The sequence below is a fragment of the Epinephelus moara genome, chromosome 16, assembly GCF_006386435.1.
Source record: "Epinephelus moara isolate mb chromosome 16, YSFRI_EMoa_1.0, whole genome shotgun sequence".
NCBI classification, from domain to species: Eukaryota; Metazoa; Chordata; class Actinopteri; order Perciformes; family Serranidae; genus Epinephelus; species Epinephelus moara.
Genome location: NC_065521.1, coordinates 31,160,682 through 31,187,349, shown reverse-complemented (window position 1 = coordinate 31,187,349; position 26,668 = coordinate 31,160,682). Strand labels below are relative to the sequence as shown.

Below are 26,668 nucleotides of genomic sequence, written 5' to 3'. Positions count from 1 at the left end.
ATGTAGTGTAAAAATAAATAAAATCCTATTGTCTGTCCTGTTTATTGCTTGGGCACTGTTATTTACGTGACAACACCTGAACACAACACACACACACATTGGCTGTTTGTTTCTACCTCTACCCTCGCTGGAAGCCTCGGACCTTCCGCCGCCCGCCTCCGCCTTGATTAAACGCTGAAAATAAGATAAAATAGGAGACAGGTTTTTCCTATTTTATCTTATTTTGTTTTATTTCTCCCTCTCCCCTCGCTGGAAGCCTCGGACCTCCCGCCACCCACTCCCGTCTCAAACACGGAGGTCTCCCTCTCCGCAGCTGAGCACCCACGGCGCACACCCGGCCTGTTAAATAGCCTGTAACCATAACAACTGTGTGACACAAACTCAGTGCTTTAGTAATTAAATAATGTCGGGCTCGGTTCGGTTTCGGACATAACAAAACAGAATGACTGTCTGGTTCAGACAGAAATATGTGGCCCGTGCCCGGAGAGGACGTGAAAAGTGGACATGTCCGGGCAAAAGAGGACGTTTGGTCAGCCTAGCTCAGTATTAACAGCAGAACAGAAACCGAGAAAAGAGTCACACTTATTAAGGCCTAATAGAAGCTGCATGAAGTTAACAAAAGATAACGAGCCAGCCTGTCTCGGCAGAAGCCAAGTTATGTTCAGCAAGAGACTGAAGTGGACAGTATCACCACAGATCTGCTGCCAGCAGACAAGCTTGCTACACTGCAAAACAGAGGAGTTGAGATCTATATCTAGTGATCTCATGCCAATGATACACGCTGTGAAGATGTAGCATGTGAAAAACCGTAAGGATGCATACCTTATGATCACTGGGAACCCTGTAAGATAGTTTAGCTCAAGTGTCAAGGAAGGTGCTTGCCATTACACGTGCAAATTAGGCAAAAACAAACAAAAACAGAACAAAATGCCAAGCAAATAACTTAGTAAAATTAACTCATAATAAATCAAACAAAAGCGCACATGTTCACAGCAGCACGGCTTCTCCTCTCAGCCTCAACTGCCTTTATATTATATAGAGGGACTGACTAACACTTAGACTGCCTTAGCCCCTACCAAAACAAAAGGAGGTAGCAATACACAGTAACCTTAACACAAGGAAATCAAATAAACACCTAGGATTAACTTACAAGCACATTTACATTATTAAATGAACTACTTAAAGTAAATAATCCTAACCGGTTACTTTAAACTGCACTAAACAAACAAAAGAAATATTCCTACAAAAAGAAAACCCCTCCACTTAGTTCAGCCCAATGATGTCATTGATGACATCACTACAACTATAAAAGACAGGAAGTGCTGGGCGACGGCTTTTCAAACAATCCTGCATGGTGGGTCTGAACAAAGGAACAAGCAGAGGTAAGTACTAGTGATGGTGAAATCGAAGCTTCATGAAGCATTGAACCACTTTGACACACCTGCTTCAAGAATGACACACTGCTGCGAAGCATTTCATACAGTCAGAAGAGTGACATCTGCTGGCTGTGTGTCAGAACTGCATCTAAGTGGAAGACCTGGAAAAGCCTCAAGACTGCCTGTAACGAGGCCTCGCTCCCGGTAGTCACGTGATTGTGGGCGTGCCGAAGCAGCGATCGAAACACTGCCTCGGAACACTTGCGCTTCAAAAGATCAACACCGTTTCGAGCAAACTGGCTCGAGCGTAACATCACTAGTAAGTACAGACAAAGGAACAAACAATTCAACTAAGTTCAAACCTGAAACACAATAAAAGTAACTGAAACCAACTTATGACTGTGTGTTTGTTTTAATTTACTCATGTGCATTGATGTTAACTGTAACAAAACAAGTACACAAACAAACCCGGGATAGTAAGTGGTGTAATGTTACGAAAGCAATGGTAAATTATAGCAAAATAAACGTATGTAAAAGTAACATGGTATACTGTGTACAGTGAGCATGTAAGGGACAAGTGGTGAGTGAAGGTGCATTCTCACCCACTTCGTCACAAACCCAAATTCAAAGAGACACAGAGTCTGAACCAGACACACCAAACTGCAGAACAGGCCTCTGACATTGAGGCCAGGTAGAAATGCACCTCCCAGTAGTGGGCGCCTGCCGAGATAATGCACTCAACAGCGCCACCCTGTAATAAAGGCTCCAGGAGTCATTGCAGGTAGCCCAGTGATGATACAATGGGTCAGGAAAAAGAGGAGACAACGCACTCTGCTGTGCTAACACACACACACACACACACACACACACACACACAGTGACAGTACAGCATCACAGCATGCCTGAGTACTGTTACTGTGCGTTCACACCAAAAGCTGCCAGAGCTGCAGAATAGCTGAATTCACTCTAGCAGCACAGCTGGTAAAATATTTCTGGCAGCGAAAGCAGCTCAAGTCGCTCATGACGTCAAATTCTGAGAGCTTGATTATGTTTCTCAATTTAAAGGGGCCACGTTCATGCACACTTGAAACCAGTGTTGCTGTTGCCCAGTCCAGAAAGCATTGATCTTACAGACACTGAATAAAAAATATGTATTGTCCAGTGATGGCCTGGTTTTGGCTAGCCTGCTGCAAACACAACTGTCAGTTCAAGAGTTCGCCATCTGTCTCAGGTTCCTGGCCACCGGAGACTCACACCGCACAGTAGCTTACAGCTACCGTGTGGGCGTGAGCACTGTGCACAGGATCGTGATCCAGGTCACCAGGGTTATTTGGGATGCCTTGGTTGGCGAGTTCATGCCAGTGCCGACCACAGATGACTCGAGGAGCATCCATCACCCGTGGGCCTTCCCTAACTGTCTTGGGGCCATCGATGGTAAACATGTAGTGATCAGGGCACCCGACAACTCTGGGTCCCTGTTCTTTAACTATAAAGAGACCTACTCCATCGTGCTCCTGGCGGTTGTGGATGCGGAGTACTGCTTCCCAGTGGTGGATGTGGGCAACTACGGGAGGACCAGCGATGGTGGTGTCCTGGCCAACTCCGCTTTCAGCTGGGCGCTGCGGGATGGGACCCTTGGCCTGCCACAGGATGCTCTGCTGCCGGGAGCTGAGCGTTTGGGACCGCAGCCGTACGTGTTCGTGGCAAATGAGGCTTTCCCGCTGCGTTGTGACAACATGCGTCCTTTCCCTGGCACCCAGCTTCATGGCAGCCGCAGGACTTTCAATATCAGGCTCTCACATGCAAGGCTGATTGTTGAGAATACCTTTGGTATTCTCTCATCCCAGTGGCGTATGTACAGAGGAGTCTTTGGGATCAGCCCCGCAAATGTGGATGCCTGTGTGAAAGCTGCCTGCATCCTCCATAACTTCCTGAGGAAGACCACCAAAAGGACCTGGAGAACACCGAGGCCACCTGCTGGACAACCAGGACCACCACCTGCAGACAGAGAAGCTGCTGGCCTGCAGCCAGTCCCCCGAATGGGCAGCAACAACTCAACTTGGGAGGCGCTCCGTGTCAGAGAGGCATACCTTTCCTATTTTTCCAATGAGAGAAGTGTTGCCTGGCAACCTCTGTGAAATGTGTGAATGCCCATCTACAAAAGGCTCTTTTGAGAGCCACCAATTACACTGAAAAGCAGAATTAACGTTCATGTTTAAATAAGTGTTTAATCTATCAATCTATCAATCTATCTATCTATCTATCTATCTATCTGTCTTTCTGTCATTAATATTCTGGTACTCTTGCCCCAGTAAATCACTGCAAAGGAGATTGCACTAACAGCAGACTGGTAAAACATATGCAGTATTCTACTGTACACATTAAAGACCCAAAGTTTCCTCAAAGAGTACAATTTACTCTGACCCACACTGGTGAATATAAATAAACATAAATAATAAATATAGAACAGTGTGTGTGTGTGTGTGTGTGTGTGTGTGTGTGTGTGTGTGTGTGTGTGGGTGGGTGGGTGTGTGTGTGCACAGCATGCTGTCAGCATTGTGAGTGTACTTATTCCAGCTGCAATATGCTCTCCCCAACCCAGATGTCCACCTCCTCAAGCCTGGCCTCGTACACCATCCTGTACATCTCAAATCTTAACCGCTGTCTGGTGCGGACAGACAAGACCCAAAAATCCTCTAGAAGGCTTTTAAAAAACAAGAAATAACTATCCTCTGCTGGAGGTGGAGGTGGAGGAGACCCAGCTGCTGCAGGTCTCTTGCTTACAGCCTCCAAAGCTGCAATAATCTTCTCTACTATTTCGGAGCTATGGCCATGGACGGGACCCCGTCCTCCAGTCTGCAGGGCCGGGGGCATGCTGATCGCTGACGTGCCTTCCCCTGGATGTGGTGCCTGCTCTGGGCCCTGCGCTCTGTTCCCTGGTACCTGGTCTGCAGCCTGTGGTCTGGTGTCTGCTGCCTGGTCTGGGGTCCTGGCGGTGCATCCATTCACTCTCTCATTCTCTCCCTCACTCTCGTTCTTGCTCTCACTGTCACTCGGGAGCGTATCTATGTTTCCCGGGTTCTGTGTTCCCCACTTAACCCTGCAAAAAAGGTTCTATGTTCCCCGGGTTCTATGTTCCCCGCTCAACCAAGCGGGAAACATAGAACCCTTTTTGGTTGAGCGGGGAACCTAGAACGCGGGAAAAAGAGAACCTTTTTGGGTGGTAAGCGGGGAACATAGAACCCGGGAAACATAGAACCTGGCAAACATAGGGATGACCCCCCTATGGAAGCCATGACCCTGCAAAACTTCCAAGGTCTCTTACGGCTGGCGCCTGACCCACTCTTCTTCTCCTTCTCCCTCTTTTTTAGTTTCCTGTAGGTATCTTTCATACCCTTCCATGTTTTCTTCCAGGCCTTCACTGTTGAATAGACAACGGAGAGCACATAATGTGAATGATAAAACGAAAACTAGCATGCTAGCTAGCTTGGCGCCAGCATGCAAATATTCGCTTCTAGTTAAAAGACTTGTTCTCAAAATATCAACGTACCGGGTAAACCGACAACTCTGGACACTTCCTCCCAAGCCTGCTCTTTCTTGTCTCTGTCCCTATAGGCAAAGAGGGTGACATCGTACAAAATAGGGTGACCAGCCACCGTAGTGATTAGCTTCTCACGCGCCATTTTGGAAGTGTGCGTGGTAGGGAACTTAAGTTTCCGTCGATGTTCTCTGGGGTCCGTGCAAGTGAGGGACATCTACATTCCGATTGGTTGCTGGTCATTTGCAGCTCAAACGCGTCATAGCGAATTTGCATAAAGTTAACCAGAATTCAACTTTCATTTGCAGCTCAATTTGCCAAACACCGCCGCTTATCGCTTTTGCAGCTCAAAACGCCTCTGGTCGCCACTATCCATTGAAAATGAATTACACCTGACGCCTTCGCAGCTCTGGCAGCTTTTGGTGTGAACGCACAGTTAGTCTTTATTTGATTGGCAAATCAATATGTTGGTCTGCTGATGAAAAAAAACAATTTTAGCTGTGGAAAATTGTGATGCACATCTTTCACTATTCTCACAACTTAAGACCAAAAAAAAAAAAAGTTATGCAAGGTACCCTGGATGTTGAAGTTCTGGGATGCCGTGTCAATTTCAGCCCGTTACAAGCAACACTTCCGTTTGCACAAGAAATGTACAGTTTGTATATAGTCTCTTTCTTTCAACAACAAACGAGTGTGGTTACATTTTGCCTACACACGCTCTGTTCCATATATATTTTTGCATAGAGTTGGTTTGAACTGTCTTTCTTTCTGTACACTGTACTGTACGCTGCTTGACTTGGAGCAACCTCAGTCGAGGGTTCTCAGAGTGATGATTCCAATCTCCGACTTGCAGGGGGCAGCCCTGGCATTCTGGTAATGCAGAAGGATTTTTGTAGAATATTAACAGAAAACTCCTGTATCATGCTTCAGCTATTCAGAAACACCGATGATAGAAAAGCAGAAATACAGTGTGGAACAGAGGCCAGTCCTGAAGTGGGGCAGGCAGTGTGTGCAAGATCACACTTCACAAATATATAGCTCAAAGGTTAGTTCACATAGATTTAAATGAAGTAGTTAATGTTCATAGTTTGCAATTTTAATTTTAACTAAATTCACAGTCCCAAAAAATGAACTATGTAAGTTTTTTTTTTTTTTTTTTTACATGAGCTGGTCCAAGAATTACTGTATAATACGACAGAATCACAGAGAGATATTTTATTTACAAACCAATGTGAGTATATGTTTTATGAAACAACTGATCATATTATGCAGGAAGTGAAAAGTGATGTAGGGTACAAGTAGGTGCAACAGAAATTTGATTTAGTCTTCATGAACCAAATTATGCAGCAGTTGAAAAACATAAAGGCTGTTGCAGGCTCTATAGGTGAAAGATGTGTTAGCCTATGATTTCAGCTCTGCAGGGCACGCAATTTAGAGAAAGCTATTCTTAAGAAAATTCACACATTAGAATTGGTATATGAAAAAAATATTTAGGTGTGTCGCAGTCAGGTCTGGGGATGGACAGAGCACTTTGCTGGTGGATTTATAGCCTCTTACGCTGATGATGCCAGCACACTGGCTGACTCCGTCGTCTGTGGACATTCCCATAGGAAAGCTGTAATAGAACTAGTGCTGGCTCCCAGCGGCAGTGATGTGATTGGATCCAAATCCGTGTACTTCCGTACTTCCTCGACCAACGGCTGATTAGCTTTGCCTTACACCCGCCTACACCAGAATTGCTGCTCCCCGAATTGTTGTCCGTAGCACAACAGAAAAGGAAGTGTTCAGTGCATCGCAAGAAGAGATTAAAATGGATATGATTTCATTTGATTCAGCTATATTGCGTCTCTGTTACATGTAACACACGTGCCGTACCTATGGCAACGCCGTCACATGGTCTGGATATCCCCGCCCATTTCTATTACAAAACGAAAGACGAATGTCCTCAGACTCCCAATCTGAAGTAAGGGAGGCTGGTCACGCGAGGCAAGTGGGTTTACAGAGTGGAGAAAGCTGTTGAAGTAAAACTGCAAACGACTATCAGGACTGTGCATCAAGGACTTTAACGAAGGTTGGTGAACGGAAAAACAGCCCAAAAATGCAGAATGCAAAAATGCAAGATACCTGAAAAAAAAACTAGAGAACACTAGGGACAAATGGCTAGAGCATGTGCTCCAAACTACAGAGACCAACTGGCACAGACAAAGGGTAGCAGGTGGACTAAATACACAAGGGAGGAGGGGTAATGAGGGACAGGTGAGATCAATCAGGGCGGGGCAGGTTAGCACACAGGAAGGAAACACACAAGGGCAGGAAGGGAAGTGCCTGAAATAAGAGACAAGGGTGAGTATCAAGATAAAACAGGAAATACTAACAAAAGTGAAAGCAAGGAAACATGACCTTGATGGGGACTTCAGGGTGTAACATTGTATGTCTTTCAATCCAAGAGTGCAGCTCCAGGCTACTGGTAAGCTATGCTGTGTCCTCTGTGAGTGATGTTTTTAATTTTCTCCTTGTGCAAGGAGGTGGGGGGAGAATTGCTGTGCCTAAGTCTTATAAGGTCTGAGATACACTTACTTTTTAACCATGCATTTGCGTGGACAACCGGCTGCGTTGTCAATGGTATTATTCACATACTTGTCTATGTACTTGTGTTACCGGAGAATTCCACTAGAGGGCACACCAGAGAACGTAGACCAGTGCACGATTCACTGCATTTAAAAATAGTGCGTTTTTTCTTTTATTTACAAACATGTTTGCCAGTCACTCATGGTCCATTCACAATAGACCCACGGCCCACTTCTAGAACATGACCCACCAGTTGGAAACCACTGACATAGACCATATAGAACGTCCAGGATTGCATGATGTAAACAATAAACACGGCAACAGGAGGTAACTGTATTTTAAATTCTGAGGTCAGCGTGGGTCACGGCAGAATAAGTGACAGCAGTGACATCATGTATATGTATTTGTAAATGTACAAATAAATATATGTATAAAGCAGATCTTGGTCGTTCTGCCAACACTGCCTCGATCGTTCACGTGTGTATGTGTGTTTATCGCTGAGGACGTGCACAACCATTGCTTTAAAACAGATGCAGGTGGCACAAGGCAGACATCGTGTGTACACAAACACGTAGTTAAAAGCAAGTATATCTCCAACCTAACAGTTCGGAAAGCCCTGCTGTTTATTCTGCCATAAATCCTGGGGTGCTATAAAACGAGCATCATTAACTGTTGAAAGGTGAAAAACACTCACGTCGAGCACTCTAGATGCCCTGAGACACCAAGCAAAGGGGTGGCCGTTGGTCAAAGTTAGGCCGCCCTCATTGGTGCAGTGTGTCCTGCACTGTTGGGCCCTCGTCGGTGCTAGTCATTCAATTCAGCATGCATCGTTGGAGCCTGAGAATGAAGTCACTCTGACTGACAGTTCAGCTCAGCGCATGAGAAAGAGTAGTTACCTGGATGTAACTCCAGTTCTATGAGTATGCGCAAAGCCCGGAGGAATCAACCAATAGCGGAGCCCGTTAGAAACATTTGAAATAGAAGAGAAATGGAAGTGAGTAATGTAAACAAAGAGGCTAAGTCAAAAAGGAGTGAGGTCAAAACGGACTTGTTCTATCAGGTAAGTCTGTTGTTCTGCAGCCACTGAGCTCCTTAGCAGAAATGTTTCCTGATGGTCTGTCTTTTTGTTCACTGGTGCCCTATATGCTTTATTCTTTCAACATTGGCTTGTGTTGTTAATGTGCCAACTGGCTAACTACCTTCAAGAAGGTCTTTGGGTTTCCTTTTTTGCATGATGATTACAGACTACAGCTGTCTGCTGGTATAAAGGGGTGACTCCTCTCATGCAGGTGCAAAACATACGTGCTTATTGGCCGCCTGTGTTCACGTGCAACTATTTGGACAAGACACAGCAACGTAAGGCGACGCAGCAGAGGGCTTTCATTGCTGCTAGTTCTCTGATGTTGGTTTGGTGTGTCTGGGCCTTTGTTCATACACAACACTGGGGGCGGGACTTTGAATCTATTGGATTGGGCCAGAACTGGACCACAGCCTTTTTTGCATCAAACACTGGGCCAGACTGGGCCTATTGATGTTTGATCTTACTAGCATGCTGAACAATGGACAGACTCAGGCCAAGGAAAGAGCCGTGGGCTATATTGAGCCAGAAGAAATCTCTGAACTACAAAACTCTTCAGGAGTAAACATGTGTCTTCAGGGCGATTTAAAGACTGACTTGTCAAAAACAAGTAGTTCTGCTTACATAGCAGGCAGACGACACAGAAAGATAACAGAACAATAAAAGTACATATATTCATCAGATGCCCTTGTCAGATCTTTTTGTCTTTTTGTTTTGTCGGGAAAGTCCTCTCATGTGACAATGACAGTGCCACATGCTTCCTTGCTCTCACATCCATGAATTGTCTGCTTTGGATTTTATCTGTTGACAGCAGGCAGTGGGGTGAGGGTGGATATCTCTGTACTATCTCTGGACTTGCATTTAATCAACAGTATATTCAAACCATTGCGAAAGCATCTCTCACGCTATGTGTCAACAGAACTCTTCAGGCTGGAAACCAGCCAGAACAACCACCATGTTTCACAAGATATATTGTAATCTATATTTTGCCTGCCAAATATTTGTCAGATAAACTGTAGGCTATAGCTAAAATCTCACAACTGAAAAGGTTGCACAAGCCTTCACACTCGAACAATTGCCCTCTCATGCTAAACAATCCATCAGCTGAAGTCTGTCTGTAACATACTGCCATTGTTGTATATGGTTGTATAACTATTGATAGTATTAAATAATTGTCATCATTCCGAGCCAGGAAATATCATCCATGGCATCCCGTTCCTTATTTACAAGATTTACAGTGAATGATAGACTCTCTCCTCATCTTCCTCACATCATGTAATTCATACATTTTGGGCTCATTGGCGCAGAGTTAGGTGAGAAAATCAATACCACTCATGAAGTAGTAGAGGCACTGACCATTATCATTACAGCATGAGCACTGTAACTAATTTGAGATGTTAGCAGATCTCATTTGTTCTCATTTCAGTTTGGGGAACTTTTGTTCCACAAGGATCATCAGGCCAGGGAGATTCTTGATTACTACACAGTCTGTGATGTAATGGAGATAGCCTATTCACATTTATCAGTGACCCGACTCCCCCCGGTTTGTTCTGGACATTTTGTACTATGGAACAGAAAATATTATGGTTGTAAACAGAGAAAACAGGGGCAGTGGTAGAAATACTAACATGTGAAACCAGGAGCTTAGCACAACATTCTGGACCCTGTTTAAAGGCATTCTCCTGCGATACTCTGCTCCCTTGATTTGATTCTCTGAGTTCAGGTTGGAGTCACACTGGAATTTAACAGACCAGACACTAAAAAAGCTGAGCGGTCGACACCCTCTCTATCAGTATGTAGCCTTGACCATGCCCTGAATTTAAAACCTTATCACAAGTTTCAGAACACTCCACAGAACAGATTTTTTTTTAGCACAGTTCAGTGGTGGAAGAAGTGCTGAGAGTTAAAGTCTGAAGTTTACATATTATATATGATTTTTTTCTCTTACTGTCACTGAATCCAATTAAAAGTTCACAACCAACATGTTTGTTTGTTTCTCAGTACTTCCTGACTTCCCACAAATGGGGCACAGATGCAACAAGTCACACAGGTGGGGTGGAGCGGGGTTTTTAACCTGATACACAGACTCTATTTTGTTGCATTCTGTGCAAGTGATAATGCACTTGGTTACACAGGGTCTGGAAATGTGGGCTACAGGAGGCATGGATCTGGCCGAATTTTAATGTGAAATGTAAAAACAGCAGCAAGGTTGGTCTGCTGTGTCACATTGCCTTTGGTACAATAAGGTATTTATTTGATTATGTTTAAGCAGATTGCACTTAATTTTTACACAGAAGAAAAAGTAGACCAGCTGCGTAACAATAGAGGGCAAGCGCTGCTGTATGTACGCTACGGAGGACATGTTGCGCCACATACGTGTCCCATGTATTACGGCTGTTAGTTCCTACTGAAGACGTAAATCTGACAGGATTATTCTTTTGTGTTAATTGTAATTTCTTTTATTAGTGTGTTTTTAACCATTAATTCATTCTAATATATTTTCGTATCTTGTCATTTGTTTATTTTTACCTTAATTGCCTTAATTTACTTGTCTTGCCTTAGTCTTGCATTACTCTTTGGCTTCGTTTGTTATTTTGCCTTTGGGGTATTATGTCAACATTTTTCTTTTTGAAGGTGCTATATAACACTTTTAAAAAAGGTTAAATAATTTCCTAAAACTGCTGGGCACTGCGACTTTAATTAAATGTTACTTAAACAGGAGTAAATAGTGCATTTGTTGGGGACTACTTTCACTGGCGGATCAATACACATTTGGCACTCTGATGTGAATTCTGGGCGGCAGCACCCAACAGCAGTGGTGTGGCTAATTAAACAGTATCAAAAAGCACTCATTACACAGAACAGTCCCCTCCAGTGTTATGTTCTCATACTTAAGTGGTTATTAAATTATTGTTTTTGGTGTTGTATCATGTAAACAGCATTTTAATGAGGTTGCTACTGGAGGCGGATCAAATTTTAACTACAGTAGATTTTGTTGCGAATCTACCACAGTGCATTATGTTTCATTTGTTCATCACATGTTTTGTATTTAAAAGGTAAAATTCTCGACTATGAAAACAGTACATTTCACAGTAGGACAGCAATAAATGACTCAGTTACATGAGTTTACGATGCTAGATGCTGGAATGTGTTCAAAGCATTGGAATTCACTTCCTGTGTTAATAGATCCCAGGCCAAATTTTCTCTGTCTCTCCCTCTCTTTCTCTCGCAGTCTGTCGATCTGTACCCCGTCAAAAGTAGCCCATAAAGGCGTTTATGTGAATGTGTCAAGTCGTACAGAGACACCCACCGTCTCAATAAACCAGACTCTTATCGTGCAACGTGACGTTTAGTTGTCAAAAAAAAAAAAAAAGGGATTCCTCAAGCAGCGTGAAACATCACCTGCCTCTGACAACCTCTGCAGAACCCCACAGTGATCTGCTGGTCTCCTCTGTGAGCGTTGAGTACAGCCTATTTTTCTTGCTCGGTTGGTCCGCCTGATCGCGGCGTTTCCTCTCCTGAGGATAGTAAAAGTGCATTGCCTTTCATCAAAACTGTTACTCTGAGGGTTCATATGTGGACTAGTGTTTAAGATGCAAATTGCCTCAAAGGGATAGCGTTTCTAGAACAAGAACAGATGTTATCAGCATCCACTTCAAGCTCCCACAAGCTTTACTATCAAATTTTTCATGGTAACACTCGCTTAGAAGACTCCTGTAGATTAGAAAATACACTACACAGTCAATCTACATCCCAAAAAACAATTTGCCATAACACATCTGTAGAGACCAGGACCTTGTATTTTGTCAAACAGAGGAGAGGTGGGAGGTCTTTAAAAGGGCTGTCTGTCAGCTGCGACAGTTAGTCTTGGTTTGAACTCACTCCGTGCGGGAGGAGCACATCAGGCAATGCCTTTAAGAACAGCGCCACATGACAAAGTGTCAAATTTACTTAAGAGCGGATTCCTTTCTGTGGAGTGGAACTGAATATATGAAAAGGATCTTTTTGCTTCAATGTGTGTGACAGAGGAGTCTGGTGTTTTCCATTGTCAAACACTTACCAGATGACCATCCTTGTGTCAACCCTGATTCAGAGCAAAGCTAAGGTAGGTGAGAACCTTTCTGTCATCACTGCAGTTTGAGATCCACCGACGATTCAAGTCAATGCAGGAGAATGATAGGGTTGTGTGTTAGTCTGTGTGTGAAGTTGTTTGTTTAATTTGCTGACCTACATAATGATACCATGAACAGCATGAAAAGAACAAACCATGTGACAGGTGACATTTACATCATGTGCTCCATTCCTGCAGTTATGACGTGAAAGTCACATCAATAGTTTTATTAGATTACATTAATTTGATCATCATCAATCATCAAGTGGGCTCCTAATAACAGTCAGAGGCTGGCATTTTACTCTTTCAGCTCACACAAATCTTCCTGTTTAATTCCAAAAATTGCTTTTTAATTTTTCTCAGTTTCAAATGCCACTTTTATCAGATTATTATTATTCATTTGCTTTCATAGTTAAAACCATGATGGCAGGGGATTTTTCTTCCTTTCCTTCGGGTCCTGGCAATGAAGTTGCGCGCACATGCTGTACAAATTTTATGGCAAATCACAACACGTAGTCAAAAAGACACATAACCTTCACAGAAACTGTAGAGTTCATGTTATATAATTCAAAAACCTACACAAGAGTTACTCTGTACAGTTCGGCATTGTATTAGGAACAGACATCAAAATATGAAAGGCATACTTGTTGTCTTTGGTGGCTTTTAAAGAATTGTCTTTTGTGTCTTAATACGTCTCAGAAGTCGATCAGGCAACGAATAAATCATGTATTATTGTTTCAATTTAGTTTTTTTTCTCGCTAGCATCTGTCTTGATTGTTTGCTGCAGGAGCTGAACATACAGGTCAAGCGACTCAACAGGGTGATTATCAAAGAATACCTTCTAGTGCAGACATTTTGCTTGCAAAGTGAGGAACATGTGCTTGTCACCATGTTTTAATCGTCAGTAGAAAGATTAAGTCCATCTGGAGCCCATTTTACTGTTACAGCTGCCAAAAGGTGCTTGGTAGCAGGCATCATCAGCTACAGGAGGAGTCTGTGTATGTTGCTCTTCCAGGCTGAGTCTCCATGGTAGAGGGCACTGTTTGACCATAACTGGAACTTATCTAACACAGACTAGGTTCCCCTGAGGTCACTGGCAGTTAAACATCGGTCACTGGTAGCGTTGCAGCAGAGAGGCGCCGCGCATTTTGCTGAAACTTGGCCCAAAACCTGATACTTCAACCCGTGTCAAGAAGCACAAACACAAACAAACAGCTGTCACTGTGAATGAGCAGCTTTTCTTGTGTGGTTTGTTGAACGCATAGTGAGTGCATTTTGGATGGAAAGGCAGGAGTTGAATGGATGCATACTGTTTAACTGTTTTGGCATAACTAGGAGAAAATTCCATTTAGGCTTGTTTTGAACTGCTTTTGCTTTCCTTATAAAGTCATTTACTAGGAAGCTTCCTTCTGAAGAAATGATTATCGCACGCTGAGTAGATTCCTATCGAAAAGGTTAACGTCAGGATCCAATCCCGGCCCTTTATGGTGCTATGGTTGCGCTGCTGGTTGAGATCATTCCTCATTGTGGTGCATTTTCTACACGAGTTATGTCTGTCACGTAAGAGTTTTTCAAATGCAACTGTGCACCGTCCTGCTGAGAACTCTCATCACCTCCTTGGTATCGGTGTCCCTCCTCGAGGGAGGTGAAGATAATGTGCAGCTGACGTATGGTTGTGTCAGTTGCAGGTAAAGTGTCTGTGTGTCCTTATGTTCCTGAGCTTCCCTCTGACTATGGCTGAGGTCCCTGGTCCATGCAGACACTCCATCACGAGGGAGCACCTGCTGACAGTCAGGCATCTGGTGGGTGTTGAAAATACATTAGCTGTTAAACCAATATCAGCAACAATGAGGCCATGACACTACATGACCCGGGCTCCAATTTCTTCCTGTTGTCATTTCTGCAGATGGACAACCAGCTGAGGAGTGGGTGCTCGATAACCTACACATTCATAGAACGGAGAACTTTGGTAAGGTAACACTTGTTTCATGGGAGTGTTTCCTTTCCAAATCTTTGATTCGCTTTCCAACTTTCCAGCTTTCCGTTAACCGTAACCCGCTTTCATGTTTATTGTCTCATTTCCCGATTTCCCACAGAGCAAATGTTGCTTTGTAAAAGCTGCTTTACCCTGGATCCTGGAGCTCCTCACAACCCACTTCAAATACAGCAGGGGTTCAGTCAATGATGGCTACGTTCAGACCCTGAGAGCGCTCATCCTCAACATCTACTCTCAGAAATGTGTGCCTCAGATCAATGAGGAGGTTGAGGTGAGTGCGTGCTACTGAGTACAGCCTGTTTCTCCCAACTGAGGGATAACATTTTCTATAATATGAAACATGAAGAAGAAATATGTGATGTGAGGAACTGCCCAGTATGAGGAGATAAATCTGCAATACTTGTGAAAACATTTAAAAGATTTTTCTTGGAATCTGCCACAGGACAAGCCAGAGAGTTTTGAGATGCTCTACCAAGGGTCAACTTCAGAGGCACTGCAGAAGGCTTCAGAGGTTCTGTCTGTGTACTGGGAGCTGATGACGACGAGCGATGCACCAGTGGACTGGAGATGCCAGCAGGAATACACAGAAACCTTTGGCTCTACCACAGACCTATACACAGAATCAACCACACAATATTTCACAGGTGGGAATATCTTCTGCGATAGTCTAGTGTAATAAAAAATGCAGATGTGTGGAGCCACTGAGATCACAGAACATGTGTCTTTCTCTACAGACAGTTATGGTAGGAACTCAGTGAGGGCCTCGCAGAGAAGACCAGTCAGAGACCTGTACAAGCTTGGCTTCATCATCGTCTCCATCTGCGGAGGACTGCTGTTCATACTCACTCTCTACTGTCTCGTCACACAAAAGGTACCAAAGCTTCAGTTTTGTTGACTCCTAAATCACATGCACCCTAATAAAGTTTAGCCATACATTCCAGTCATATTGCAGTAAACCACGCCTTGGCAGCCAGGCTTTGCTCTCTGGGGCGCTCCCTCTTACAGAGGGAGCACCAGCCCTCCCTTTCTGGTAAATACTGAGCACAACAAAATAAGGTGGAGGCTGGACTCAGTGGTGGGGGCAGAATTTGTGGCAGCACATGCACAAAAGTCTGCAAATGCAAGTGTACATTTATGCCCTTTCTCCTGTTTGAAGCTGTTTGGTACCATCAGCTATTATTTCAAATAAAACTCAGAGTGGTGGTTTTCAACTAGTTAGGGCTCACAGTCCACATTTTCCTCATTCTATAAGCCTTGGTAGCCTGGACCTCAACCTAATTTAATAATTGAGTAACTTAATTATTTGGGGTCATCCCTATGTTCCCAGCGCCCAAAGTTCTTGATATAAACTAACATTGTAAGAGATCGGTGAGTTCAACTTGCAAAAGAACAAAGGGACACAGACAGGGAACAAATCCCCCTCTATATTTTGAACATTTGAGGTCACAGTAACTTGACCTTTGACCTTTAACCACCAAAGTCTAATCAGTTTATTCTTGAGTCCAGGAGGACCTTTGTATCAAATTTGAGGAAACCCCCTCAAAGCTCTCTTGAGATATTGTGTTTACAAGAATGTGATAGAAGGACAGATGGATAGATGGACAGACAACCTAAAAACATAATGCCAATGTCATCATCTCTGGACGGCTTTTAACACACTCATGCTGGATTTATATTTCTGTGTCGAATCGTTGCTGTACCTGTGCCGTAGCTTGACGTTCACCTCCTGTTTATTTCTGTAAGCTGAAACCATTTCCCTCAGTGGAAGCTAAGCTTGTATTTACTTTTATTTCACAGATAAGAAACAATAAATTGTGAAGACAATGAAGCTTCCACAAATTAGAATTGTATGTCTTGTGTGTGATTTATCCTGGCTTCGTATGAGTAGAGGAAATCTCTGCTAGTCTGAGGCAAATTTTTACAATGTAAAATGCCATAGGCTTGTGCTAATAGCATTAGCATGTTGCATTTGTTTAAAAAATGTGTTTCGTATAAGACACAAGTTTTGTCTGTGAACCTTGTGAGCTGTAATGGAGCGGAATTTTGTGACGTTACCTTTGTTAAATATTGCTGTTGTCCCTGGCTTCATGTGAGCAGAGGATATCTTCACTTGTCGCTAGGCTAATGTATACAATGTAAAATGCCATAGGCTTGTGCTAATAGCATTAGCATGTTGTATTTGTTTGGAAAACGTGTTTAGTAAGACAGATGTTTTGTCGGTGAACCTTGTGAGTTGTAATGGAGCCAAATTTTGTAACATTACCTTTGTTAAATGTTGCTGTTGTCCCTGGCTTCATATGAGCAGAGGATATCTTCGCTTGTCTCTAGGCTAATTTATACTGCTTTGTCTATGAATGCTGCAAGTTATAGTGAAGCCGATGTGTATGCTTGTGTTTGAAATGGCTATTAAGCCATGTTTAATGTGTGTTTTGAATCAGCTAACCTTTACAGCACTTCACAGAAACCCCAATTATGTCATTTTGTTGCGCCATCTTCTGCAGAGGCACCTGACTGGAGAATTAATGCCACCTACTGTTTACTGCTTCATACTCCCAATATTAGCATGACAGTAGTGGACGGAAAAGGACATAAATTTGCATTTTGGTCTGCCGACTTTCTGAAAATGTGGTTAAAATTGACGTTACATTTGGATGGAATCAAACATTTTAGCTTTAGTTGGGTGTTTTTCAACATATTGATCCGGGGAAACACACAAAACATTTGAAAAAAATATATATATACTGAGAATGTAAAATCCTTTGAAAGGTCCCCTTAATGTGTTATAATCAGAGGATATCGTGCAGAGCAACATAGGACTCTGGGAACATGGTGAACACTGCAGACACCTCAATCCTTTTATACCCTATTAAAAACATGAAAAATACAAAAAGGTGTACATAGAGCTTAAGAGCGCAATAAAGTTTAAGCCCTGAAACAGTACCAGCTGCACTTTATCCCCAGTGATGACTAATGAAGAGAATGCCAATAAGCCTGCTAGTACATGAAGCGTGTGTTTAGATGAAAAGGATTAAACAAGAATCTTTTTCTTAAATTACAACCTGGCTTTCGTTTGGGGTTTAAAGATGACTATGCAGTTTGTGGTATATTTCTTCACAGCCCAGTTGCCAGAAGAAAATGTTGGCATTGTCCATTTCTGCAAACCGCAAATATGTTACATTTGCAAATTTCATACGTTATATGAACATTTCTAAAGTGACATTAAATATAAGCTGACTCTCTCAGTGGGAGACAGAGGGGGTGCCAAAATGTTGAATGCCAACTTTTTGCCAACTGAGTTGTTGTTTAACATTTTCATGGGTAGGATGCAACTCCTTACACACTAACAAGTTGTAAAAAAAATAATAAAAAAAAATGAAAAGACAATAATCAACCAATTATATGGCTCAAAAAGCTTTGGACAGAATCCTTTCCTTATAATTTCTCATTCATGACAACATAGGGGTAAAAATTCAATTACAGTAGCCTCGCTCTGTTTTAATTATTATTATTATTATTATTTACTTTACATTATGATCTTTTACCTCGTGGTAATCCATCTGCTTCTGGCTGCCTGAAGCTGATGCTGCGTGCAGTTTGAAATCATGACAGGAAAAAAAAAGTCATCTCCTGTCAATGAAAAATGTCGTCTCCTCCCACAAAGAAAGCAAGCCACAAAATGCAGCAGTGATACTCAGTGTTACAAGGCTACTTTGTGTAGTCAGCTCAGACAGTGAGGAATGAGAGAAAACAAATGCCCACGGGGGAAAGCACCCGTGGTTGAAGCCGCCCTGTCACTTTAAGTCCCTCATGACTTTATATTCTCGTAATAGTGTATACAAATTCCAATCAGATGGTAATCTGCATGAGAAATAAAGAAAAAGAAACAAATTGGTTATAGTAATAATCAGCTTGTAGTGATTAATTAGACCCGCACAGACAGAGATGTCCACTGCATTAGGAACAGGGATGAACATTCAATTATCATAGTGTATTCCCTGTTACTGTTAGGTAATGTTGGCTGTGTGATGCTAACAGTTACACCTGTCACTGTGTGTTCGTGTGTCTGTGGTTGCACTCCGAGTGGGTGGACTTTCACCAGTTGTTCCCCAGTGTGGAGCTTACACTCCTGCAGCAGTAGTCTCATTATAAACAAAGAGAGAGTGACAGTTGGCCAAGGAAGGTGCTGAGTGAAGACATACACTTCACGCAGCCCTGCAATAAAATAAGATTTTACTCATTTTAAATAGTAAAAACAAATATAAAAGTCATGATTCGCGATTACTCTTTATGTTTAACAAGTATTGACGTCAAAATTAATCAAAAAATCTTGCCATTACAGAGTACCAGCCGGTAAATACTGAGCACAGCAAAATAAAGTGGAGCCGTTCTGCAAATGCAAATGAGTGCATTCATGCCCTTCTTCCTATTTCAGGATATATCAGCTTTTATTTTAAAAAATAACTCAGATTTGTGGTTGCAACTTGCTGTGGCTCACAGTCCACATTTGTCCTTATTCATCAAGCCTCGGTAATGACATTAACATAACTTAATAACTGAGCAACTAAATTATTCTGAGTCTGAGTTCCCGGGGCTCAATGTTCTTGATAAAAACTAACATTGTCATACACTGATAAGTTCAAATCAAACGAAGGGACATGGAAAATAAAAATCTGCTCAGCTGCTGTGGAGATATCAATGTCTAAAGTCAAGAGCAGTGTCTTGCCTGCAGATTTGAGGTTTAGTGTAACATCAGAGGGCTTTTAGCTGTAGGTGGGTGATTTTATTATAATGATCCAGGGAATTATACATTAAACATTTGGCCTAAGGGGAAAAAAACACTGAATAAAAAAAACCCTTTGAAAGGTCCCCTAATATGTGTCATATTAAGAGGATACTGAGCAGGGGAACATCGGACCTGGGGAACATGGCATGAGCATGATCAAAAGCATAAACACTGAATCCCACATCCTTTTTATATATCATTAAAAACATGAAACATACAAAAAGGTGTAGAGCTTAAGAACCCAATAAAGTTGAAGCCCTGAAACAGAACCAGCTGCAGTTAATCCCTGGAAAAGACTGGTTTTCGAAGAGCAATAATGTGCTAAGAGGGCTGTTAGTAGGTGAAGTGTGAATGTTATGATGAAAAAGAAGAGGTGCAGCCTGGCCCTCATTTAGTTATATAGGTTATATAGGTGTATTTTGTTTCTTTAACATTTTATGGTACAGGCGGCAGCTCCTCACGCTAACAAGTTGTTAAGAAATCATACCACCACAAAATCTGGGAATGGTTTTGCTATTACAATGTACCAGCCCTCCTTCTCTGGTAAATGCTGAGCATAACAAAATAAGGCTGGACTTACTGGTAAGGGCAGAGGAGCGACTCCACAGCCTAACGTCCACAAAATGCAAATGTAAACGACCGCCTCTATGTTCTTTGTGCTATTTGAGGCTATTTGGCACTGTTAGCTTTCATTTCAGAGGATTCATTATATGACTCAGAGAAGTGTTTTTCAACTGAGTAGGGCTCACAATCCACATTGGTTCGATTCATTAAACCTAAATCTTGGGCTAAATCACTCGTGGTTATTTCACAGAACTAATCCTGCACCAACGGCAATGATTTAATGTCCTCTTAAAAACACCAAACAGACAAAAAAGGTGTAAAAACAACTTAAGAACCCAATAAAATAAAAGCCACGAAACAATTGTGAAGCAATCATACTAATAGGAAAACTCGGGAAACAGTCTTAAAGTCTTGGTTGATGGATAGAGCTGCTCTACATGTATCCAGTGTTTATTTTGGAAAGTTGGACAAGTTACATTTTATTTATTCTTGTGGTGAAATGTGGATTCTGCATCTGACCGAGATATATATTTAGTAAACATCGGGCAGCCGCAGCAAAGTGCTTGGGGAATAACTAATTCTGAGGCCAGAGCTTTGAACAAGCTATTGCAGGAGTATTTCTCATGCCTGACCTGCATGTGTTGCATGTGTTGTGGTGTGGGACGTGCCTGAAGGCAAGAACATGCAAACTGCACACAGAGAGGAACCCGTTGTCAGGTGAGAGTCAGAACGGCATACTGTTGGGAGCCCAATGTTAAAAGTCGGTTGCTGACTTTGAATATTTGGCTCATTCGCCTCACATTTGAGACAGAAATAAATGTAAAACAACATGTTGTGTGTATATAATATTATGTTTATATGTAAAATAATGTTAATACTAAATATTAAATCCAGTGTTGTAGTACTCTAGATTGGTCTTGGTATTAAGACAACCTTATAAAAGTCTCGTCTTGGACTCAACCGCATTCTTACTCAGTTGTCTCAGTCTCTGTCACAAAGAGGAATCTGGAGTTTGTTTCGAGCCCACAGCTGTGGGGATATTATCACTTAATTGCCAGTGCAAAAAAGGAATGCTGAACAAAGATGATTAAGTTGATTTCTGCTCTTCAGTGTTTATTTATATTTTTTGGTTAATAGAAAACAAAGGAAAATTCCCACAAATATAATTCACCTCTGCAATGCCTTTCAGTTATTTCTCATGGTACACTTGTACATGCACATGCACACACGCACGCACGCACGCATGCACGCACGCACACACACACACACACACACACACGTTTTTGTGGGAATACGGATCCTTAAGATCAGTTTGAGGTGTCTATTGTTTGCAAGTCTTGCTCTCATCTTGATCTCAATACACTCTGGTCTTAGTCATGTCTTGCTCCTGGTTTAGGTGGTCTTGAGTTCAACACTGGTTAAATCTAAATATGAGTAAAATATGCAAATAGCCCACGTTATTGTTTTTCCAACCTATTTGAGATGAAACCATGTCCACTTCCGTATGACTAACCTATACTTTAGCTAGCTAGCACACCCCGTGGTCCCCCTGCCTCACTCCCCACTTCTGTGGTCCTACTTCACTGGTGGGAGGCCGGGCGGCAGCTCTGAAGCGGACCCTTATGTCCTGTTTCCACTTAGCAGAACGACAGAGTTCAGTTCAGTTCGGTACGCTTCTTTTTCCATTTCCACAGTGAAAAGTTGTGTATGGTACCAATAGAACCGTTCCGTACCATCCCCATTTTTGGCCCCCCCTCTGTTGGGCTACTTAGCACGCAGATCTGGTACTGACAGGTGGAGCTGTGAACACTGCAGTCTGTCGAGTGGTCAACAGTGGACGGTCACACAGGGCTGAGTTGTGGCTGGTTTTGAAGTTTATGTAACTGCTGTTCATACCATGGAGAGTTTTACATATGGTTGTGTTGAGTTACAACAACCCCACCCACATTTAAGAGTACTGTTTGCAGTGGAAATGCTAAATGAACCTAGGGTCTTGGTACCATGTCTGAAGGGTTACATTTGGTTCCAAAAGTACTATATCAAAAGTGTTTGGTGGAAAGGCTTTAGTCAACAATTATAGCAACTTGAAGTCAGCTAGTGCAAACCCCAGCGTTGTGGGCTATTGGCCAGCGATAGTGCTGGGTCTCACCTGTGTAAAGGCAGCAACAGAAAGTTTGCTGATTCAGTAGGGAGTCAGAGCAGTCTGGGATAAGACAGTCACTAGGGTTTGTACTGACTGTATTTAGAGTTGCTACAGCTGCTGACTGAAGGTCCGTCTCCAGAGCTGTCCCTCACTCAGCCCCTGGTGTGTAGTCTCCTAGCAGTATGGAGTGAGGTGGAGGGACTGAAGGGCTTTCATATGAAATAGGTTGGAAAAATAATAGAAGCAGCGTAGGCTGTTTTATATTTTTCAAACATTTAGATTTAGATTCAACAGAAAGATTACTTTTGTTAATTATTTTGTCAATAATCATATATAACATGTTAATTACAATTTCTGCCTCAAATGTGAGAAAGTGAGCTAAATATGCAAAATATATCTAGGAAATTTCAACCGATTTTTTTACATTTGGCACACTGTGTTTAGTCCTTTCACAAGCATGGTGGGTTTTACTTATATTCAGATCACATTACAGCAGAACTGAGGGAGGCTTATGTCAGTGACTTTCAGGATTCAATCACATTAGAGCGCCACACAAGTGATGGATTTATGGCAAACAAATGGCTCTATTTGAGAGGTTCTTTCAACTTAATGCACTAATAGGACTTCATTAGCCAGAAGCTGGTTTCTCAAAGAAAGCTTTTGATGATCGATTAAGTCAGACATTTACATTTTCAGCAGAAGCATCGAAACACAGTACAAGCAGTACTTATTAGACAAAGAAGGGCTATGCACCAGGAAGGCAACCTAGGACATTGGTGAGTGGAATTTTGTAGCTGATTCACTGGAATGAGGAAGGGGAAGAGATACGTTTGATTTCTGTCCTTAACAGATCCTGTCTTGTTCAGAGTGCAACCCGATTGAGCTTTTAACTGTCAAATAGCGTGAGAGAGCAGACATTAGCAGCATTAATGGTTTATATTATCTTTTAACTGGCTGCATGTAGTGACATAATACACAGCAGAATAGTTCGGATGCTGCTTGGCTGGCAGAGAAGCCGCAGATAAAGACACTGCGACAAAGTGCTTAATGTGGTTTGAGACTCTATTTGTGTAATGCTATTCTTAGTGTGCCAGCCATGCTTTCTTCTTTTGTCAGTGACGCTGCTCATTTCATTTCCTGTCTCGCCTGCTCTCTGACACAGTGTGTGGGTACTCGTTGCCCTACCAACTGCCCCTTAAGGCCGAAACTTTAACCTCTTTGAAGCTTGTCTGACTTTAATGAACTTCATCTGTGTGCTCAGTGAGAATCTGTTAAGTACAGAAGGATGCAAGGGCTTAAAGCACTGCGTGAGGAAGTGGATAGCACTGAAAATTTACACACCATGAAGCCTGAAACAGGACACATGCTACTTTAACGTATATTTAATGGTGTTTATACGTGCAGTTATTTTACAGTGGTGCTCAGCTGAATTACCTGTGTAATTACAGTATGCAACTGGCAAACGTGCAAAAAGAAATCCTGCCAAGTCAAGTCGTCCATTTAGTTGAATTTAACAAGCCATGCAAAGACAGATGGTCAAATATTTTCTAGGCTGCGCTGTGTTGTGTATGTTGAAACAAGATGAGCCCTGAGAGAGATTTTTGTAGCTACAGCGTGGCTATAAAACCGTGAACTGTCTCTGACACATGCAAACTCTGTCTACCTGTCCACCTCCAGGGCGATATGGCAGGCCTACAAACTTTACTGGAGGAGACACTGAAAGCACATGAAGGTCTAAACAGGAGCCAAACATACGGCTCTTTTTAAAACTCGGAAACAAACAAACGGACTGTTTCAAAACACCTGGACTTCCCATCACTACCGCTCAGTTTTCCAGCAGCGAGAAGCAGCGTGTAAAAATCATAATGTGCAACACTGAAAATACAAAACACTTCAAAAGATATATTTATTTTGGATGGGATCATCTTGAAACTGACCTGTGACCCCCTTTGGGTCACCACCCACCCAATGAGAAGTAGAACTTTGTTTTGTCTACAGGGGTGAGAAAAAGTAACATAAACATCTCACTGCCAATGGCTTTAAAGTGATACTCAACCAAAAACTAATCAAATGAGTGTTTACTCAGTCCCGGAGAATGGAGGCTATGTTGCAGCTTGGAATCACAGCTGTCACAATTGATTTCAATAACAAGATCTTCATGGAAAAAAAAACATTGAATCACCCGTAGAAACATTTCCCCTTCTTGCAGCATTACCTTCTACCGCCCTTTCATTTGATGTGCTCAGTATGTTCCAGCTCTGTCATAGCCAAAAATACAGCCAAATGCAGATTTTTTTTTCTCAATCTTCACACGCAACCCTGTCAATTGCCTGCCTCCTGCTGCATCATCAGTGCTAGCTCATTGTTTGGAAATGATTTAGTTTAAGAATTGAGATGTGTGTCTATTAGTTGTGAATCAATCTATAGTTACTCACCAATGTGTCCTATTGGCTTTATTTCATTTGGTAATTTTCTTTCCTAAACAGAGAACTCACATCCCTCACAGATCAAGATCATACACAAACTCAAGGTAAGAACATACTGAGAAGAAAACTTTGGTATTTTGAACCTGGATCCTATTTTCCCATGTTGTTTTGTCTAAGTGACTAATAGAGACAACAGTTTTGAAATTGGTGCAGTATTGAGAGAGACCAAAACTGCCCTACAGGCAACTGTGAATCTTCAATTTAGGTCCATTATATTCCACCGAGCAGCACGATACAGTTCAGTTCACTTTTTTTCCATTTCCACCGTGAAAAGTTGTGGATGGTACCATCCCTACCGTCCCCTTTTTTTGTACCCCCTCTGTTGGGGTACCTAGCACACAGATCTGGTACTAAAAGGTGGAGCTGTGAACACTGCAGTCTGTTGACTGGTCAGTAGAGGACGGTCACTCTGCTCAGGGCTGAGTTGTGGCTGGTTGGAGGCTCATGTAACCACTGTTCATACCGTGCAGAGTTTTATTAGTAAACTGTAACTATAAAATGAAATGATGTTTTGCTGCCTTTTACAGTCGCTTAGCTTAATTCACCGGGCCGACTGCCGGCGACTTTTAAGATGGAACGTTAACTTGTAATATTACTCAATGCATGAGGTGATGCCGTGAATCCGTCAGCACACTACTTTAGTTTTTGCATGACATACAGTTTTAAATGAGATGCAGACTTCCCTCTGTGTCACAGGTAATGAGGACATACAGTGAGTGCTGGATGGAGCAGTGAGTGACAATAACCCCGCCCACATGAAAGAGGAAATGCTAGGCGGACCTAGGGTCTAGGCACCATGTCCAAAGGGTTACTTTGGTTCCAAAGATAATACACCAAAAGTGTTTGGGGCTTAAATGTGTTTGTTTTTACCACTGACAGGCTCAGATTGTTACTTTAAGTGTCTGACAACATTATGGAAAGGATCCCTACAGTAAAATTAAAACATTTTTCTTTACCTTTCGCTGGTGTGTTTGTTATTGTGACCAAGTTTCACTCAAGGAGAAGTCGTTCTGAAATCTCGCTAGAGGTGACTTGTTGCAGGAAGAACGGTGATAGAGACATTAGTGAGAGTTGACCAGAGGAGTCCCAGAAATAGTTTGCTGTGTTGGAGTACAGAAAGCATAGCTTAATGTTATCTAAAAGATTTTCAGTATCATGGCTTAATATTAGGTTGATTCTGTCAAAGTGAAAAAGTCTGTGATATTTTAAATAGCTTGTGGAAATGTTATCTGGCAGACTTTTTCCTTTTGTCGAAATCAGCCGAATATTCAGCCATGCTACAGTTTTTGAACTCCAACTGGGTGTGAGCGATATGGCCCTAAAATATTTCAGGGTATTTTTGCGATAACCTTTTTTTTTTTTTTTTTTTTGGACGATATGACAAATCAGTAAAAAAAAAAAAAATAATAATAATAATTTAAGAAAACAGAAGTGCAACAAAATAAGTGATATTGTTTTACAGTTTACCTTCAAATATTCAGTAAAAACTAAACAAAAATGATCTCTCATTTCTTTAGTTTGTAAACAACAACAGTAACTCAGAGCGAGATTCAGATTCTGTATACAATATTAACCCTATGGGCCCGAACGACGCATAGTGCGTCCAAATTCACACCTGTTCTTTTCTGTGGATTTTCTCCGAGACCGTGCGTCATAGCGAGAAGCCACGCATATCACGTGGAACAGCTGAATCATAGCTTTCCGACAAGACCAAGCACTTGTCCAATGTTTTCACAGCGAAAAAAAATGATAAAGTTACACTAAAATTATGTATAACAGAGCTTTCATACAGCTCTGCACACACATTACTCTTGGATGGATTACTCGCGAATGCAGGCTCAATTGTCTACAAAATAAAAACCTGATGAATTTCTTTACAACCCATTATACAGATCTTGTTATCAGTCACTTCATATAGTGAGGAATATCGTATCTTACCACGTCTTAGGCTTGCGTGTGTTTCTCCCTGTCTATCCACATTTGTAGTCCGGCTTTCAAGATGCAAATATCTCCATATTGTCCAGT

General features: G+C 42.2%; 2 protein-coding genes across 5 annotated transcripts in view; both read left to right on the top strand.

The window, feature by feature from the left end:
* The window catches only part of LOC126402338 (putative nuclease HARBI1), a 5,360-nt gene extending 1,846 nt beyond the window's left edge, over nt 1–3,514 (top strand). The window contains exon 2 of the mRNA XM_050064238.1: nt 2,608–3,514. Within this exon, the coding sequence (XP_049920195.1) occupies nt 2,608–3,514 (907 nt within the window). The remainder of the gene's footprint in view (nt 1–2,607) is intronic.
* Nucleotides 3,515–12,410: 8,896 nt separating this feature from the next.
* Nucleotides 12,411–26,668, top strand: part of csf1b (colony stimulating factor 1b (macrophage)) — a 16,173-nt gene continuing 1,915 nt past the window's right edge. For 2 of the 4 annotated variants that reach the window (XM_050064881.1, XM_050064880.1), the window contains exons 1-7: nt 12,412–12,665; nt 14,354–14,473; nt 14,578–14,640; nt 14,768–14,938; nt 15,110–15,311; nt 15,402–15,538; nt 24,644–24,687. In XM_050064881.1, coding sequence (XP_049920838.1) covers nt 12,624–12,665; nt 14,354–14,473; nt 14,578–14,640; nt 14,768–14,938; nt 15,110–15,311; nt 15,402–15,538; nt 24,644–24,687 — 779 coding nt within the window. In that variant the 5' untranslated portion in view covers nt 12,412–12,623. Of the gene's footprint in view, nt 12,670–14,353; nt 14,474–14,577; nt 14,641–14,767; nt 14,939–15,109; nt 15,312–15,401; nt 15,539–24,643; nt 24,688–26,668 lie in introns of all 4 variants that reach the window. The other 2 variants (XM_050064883.1, XM_050064882.1) reach the window with 2 other exon arrangements.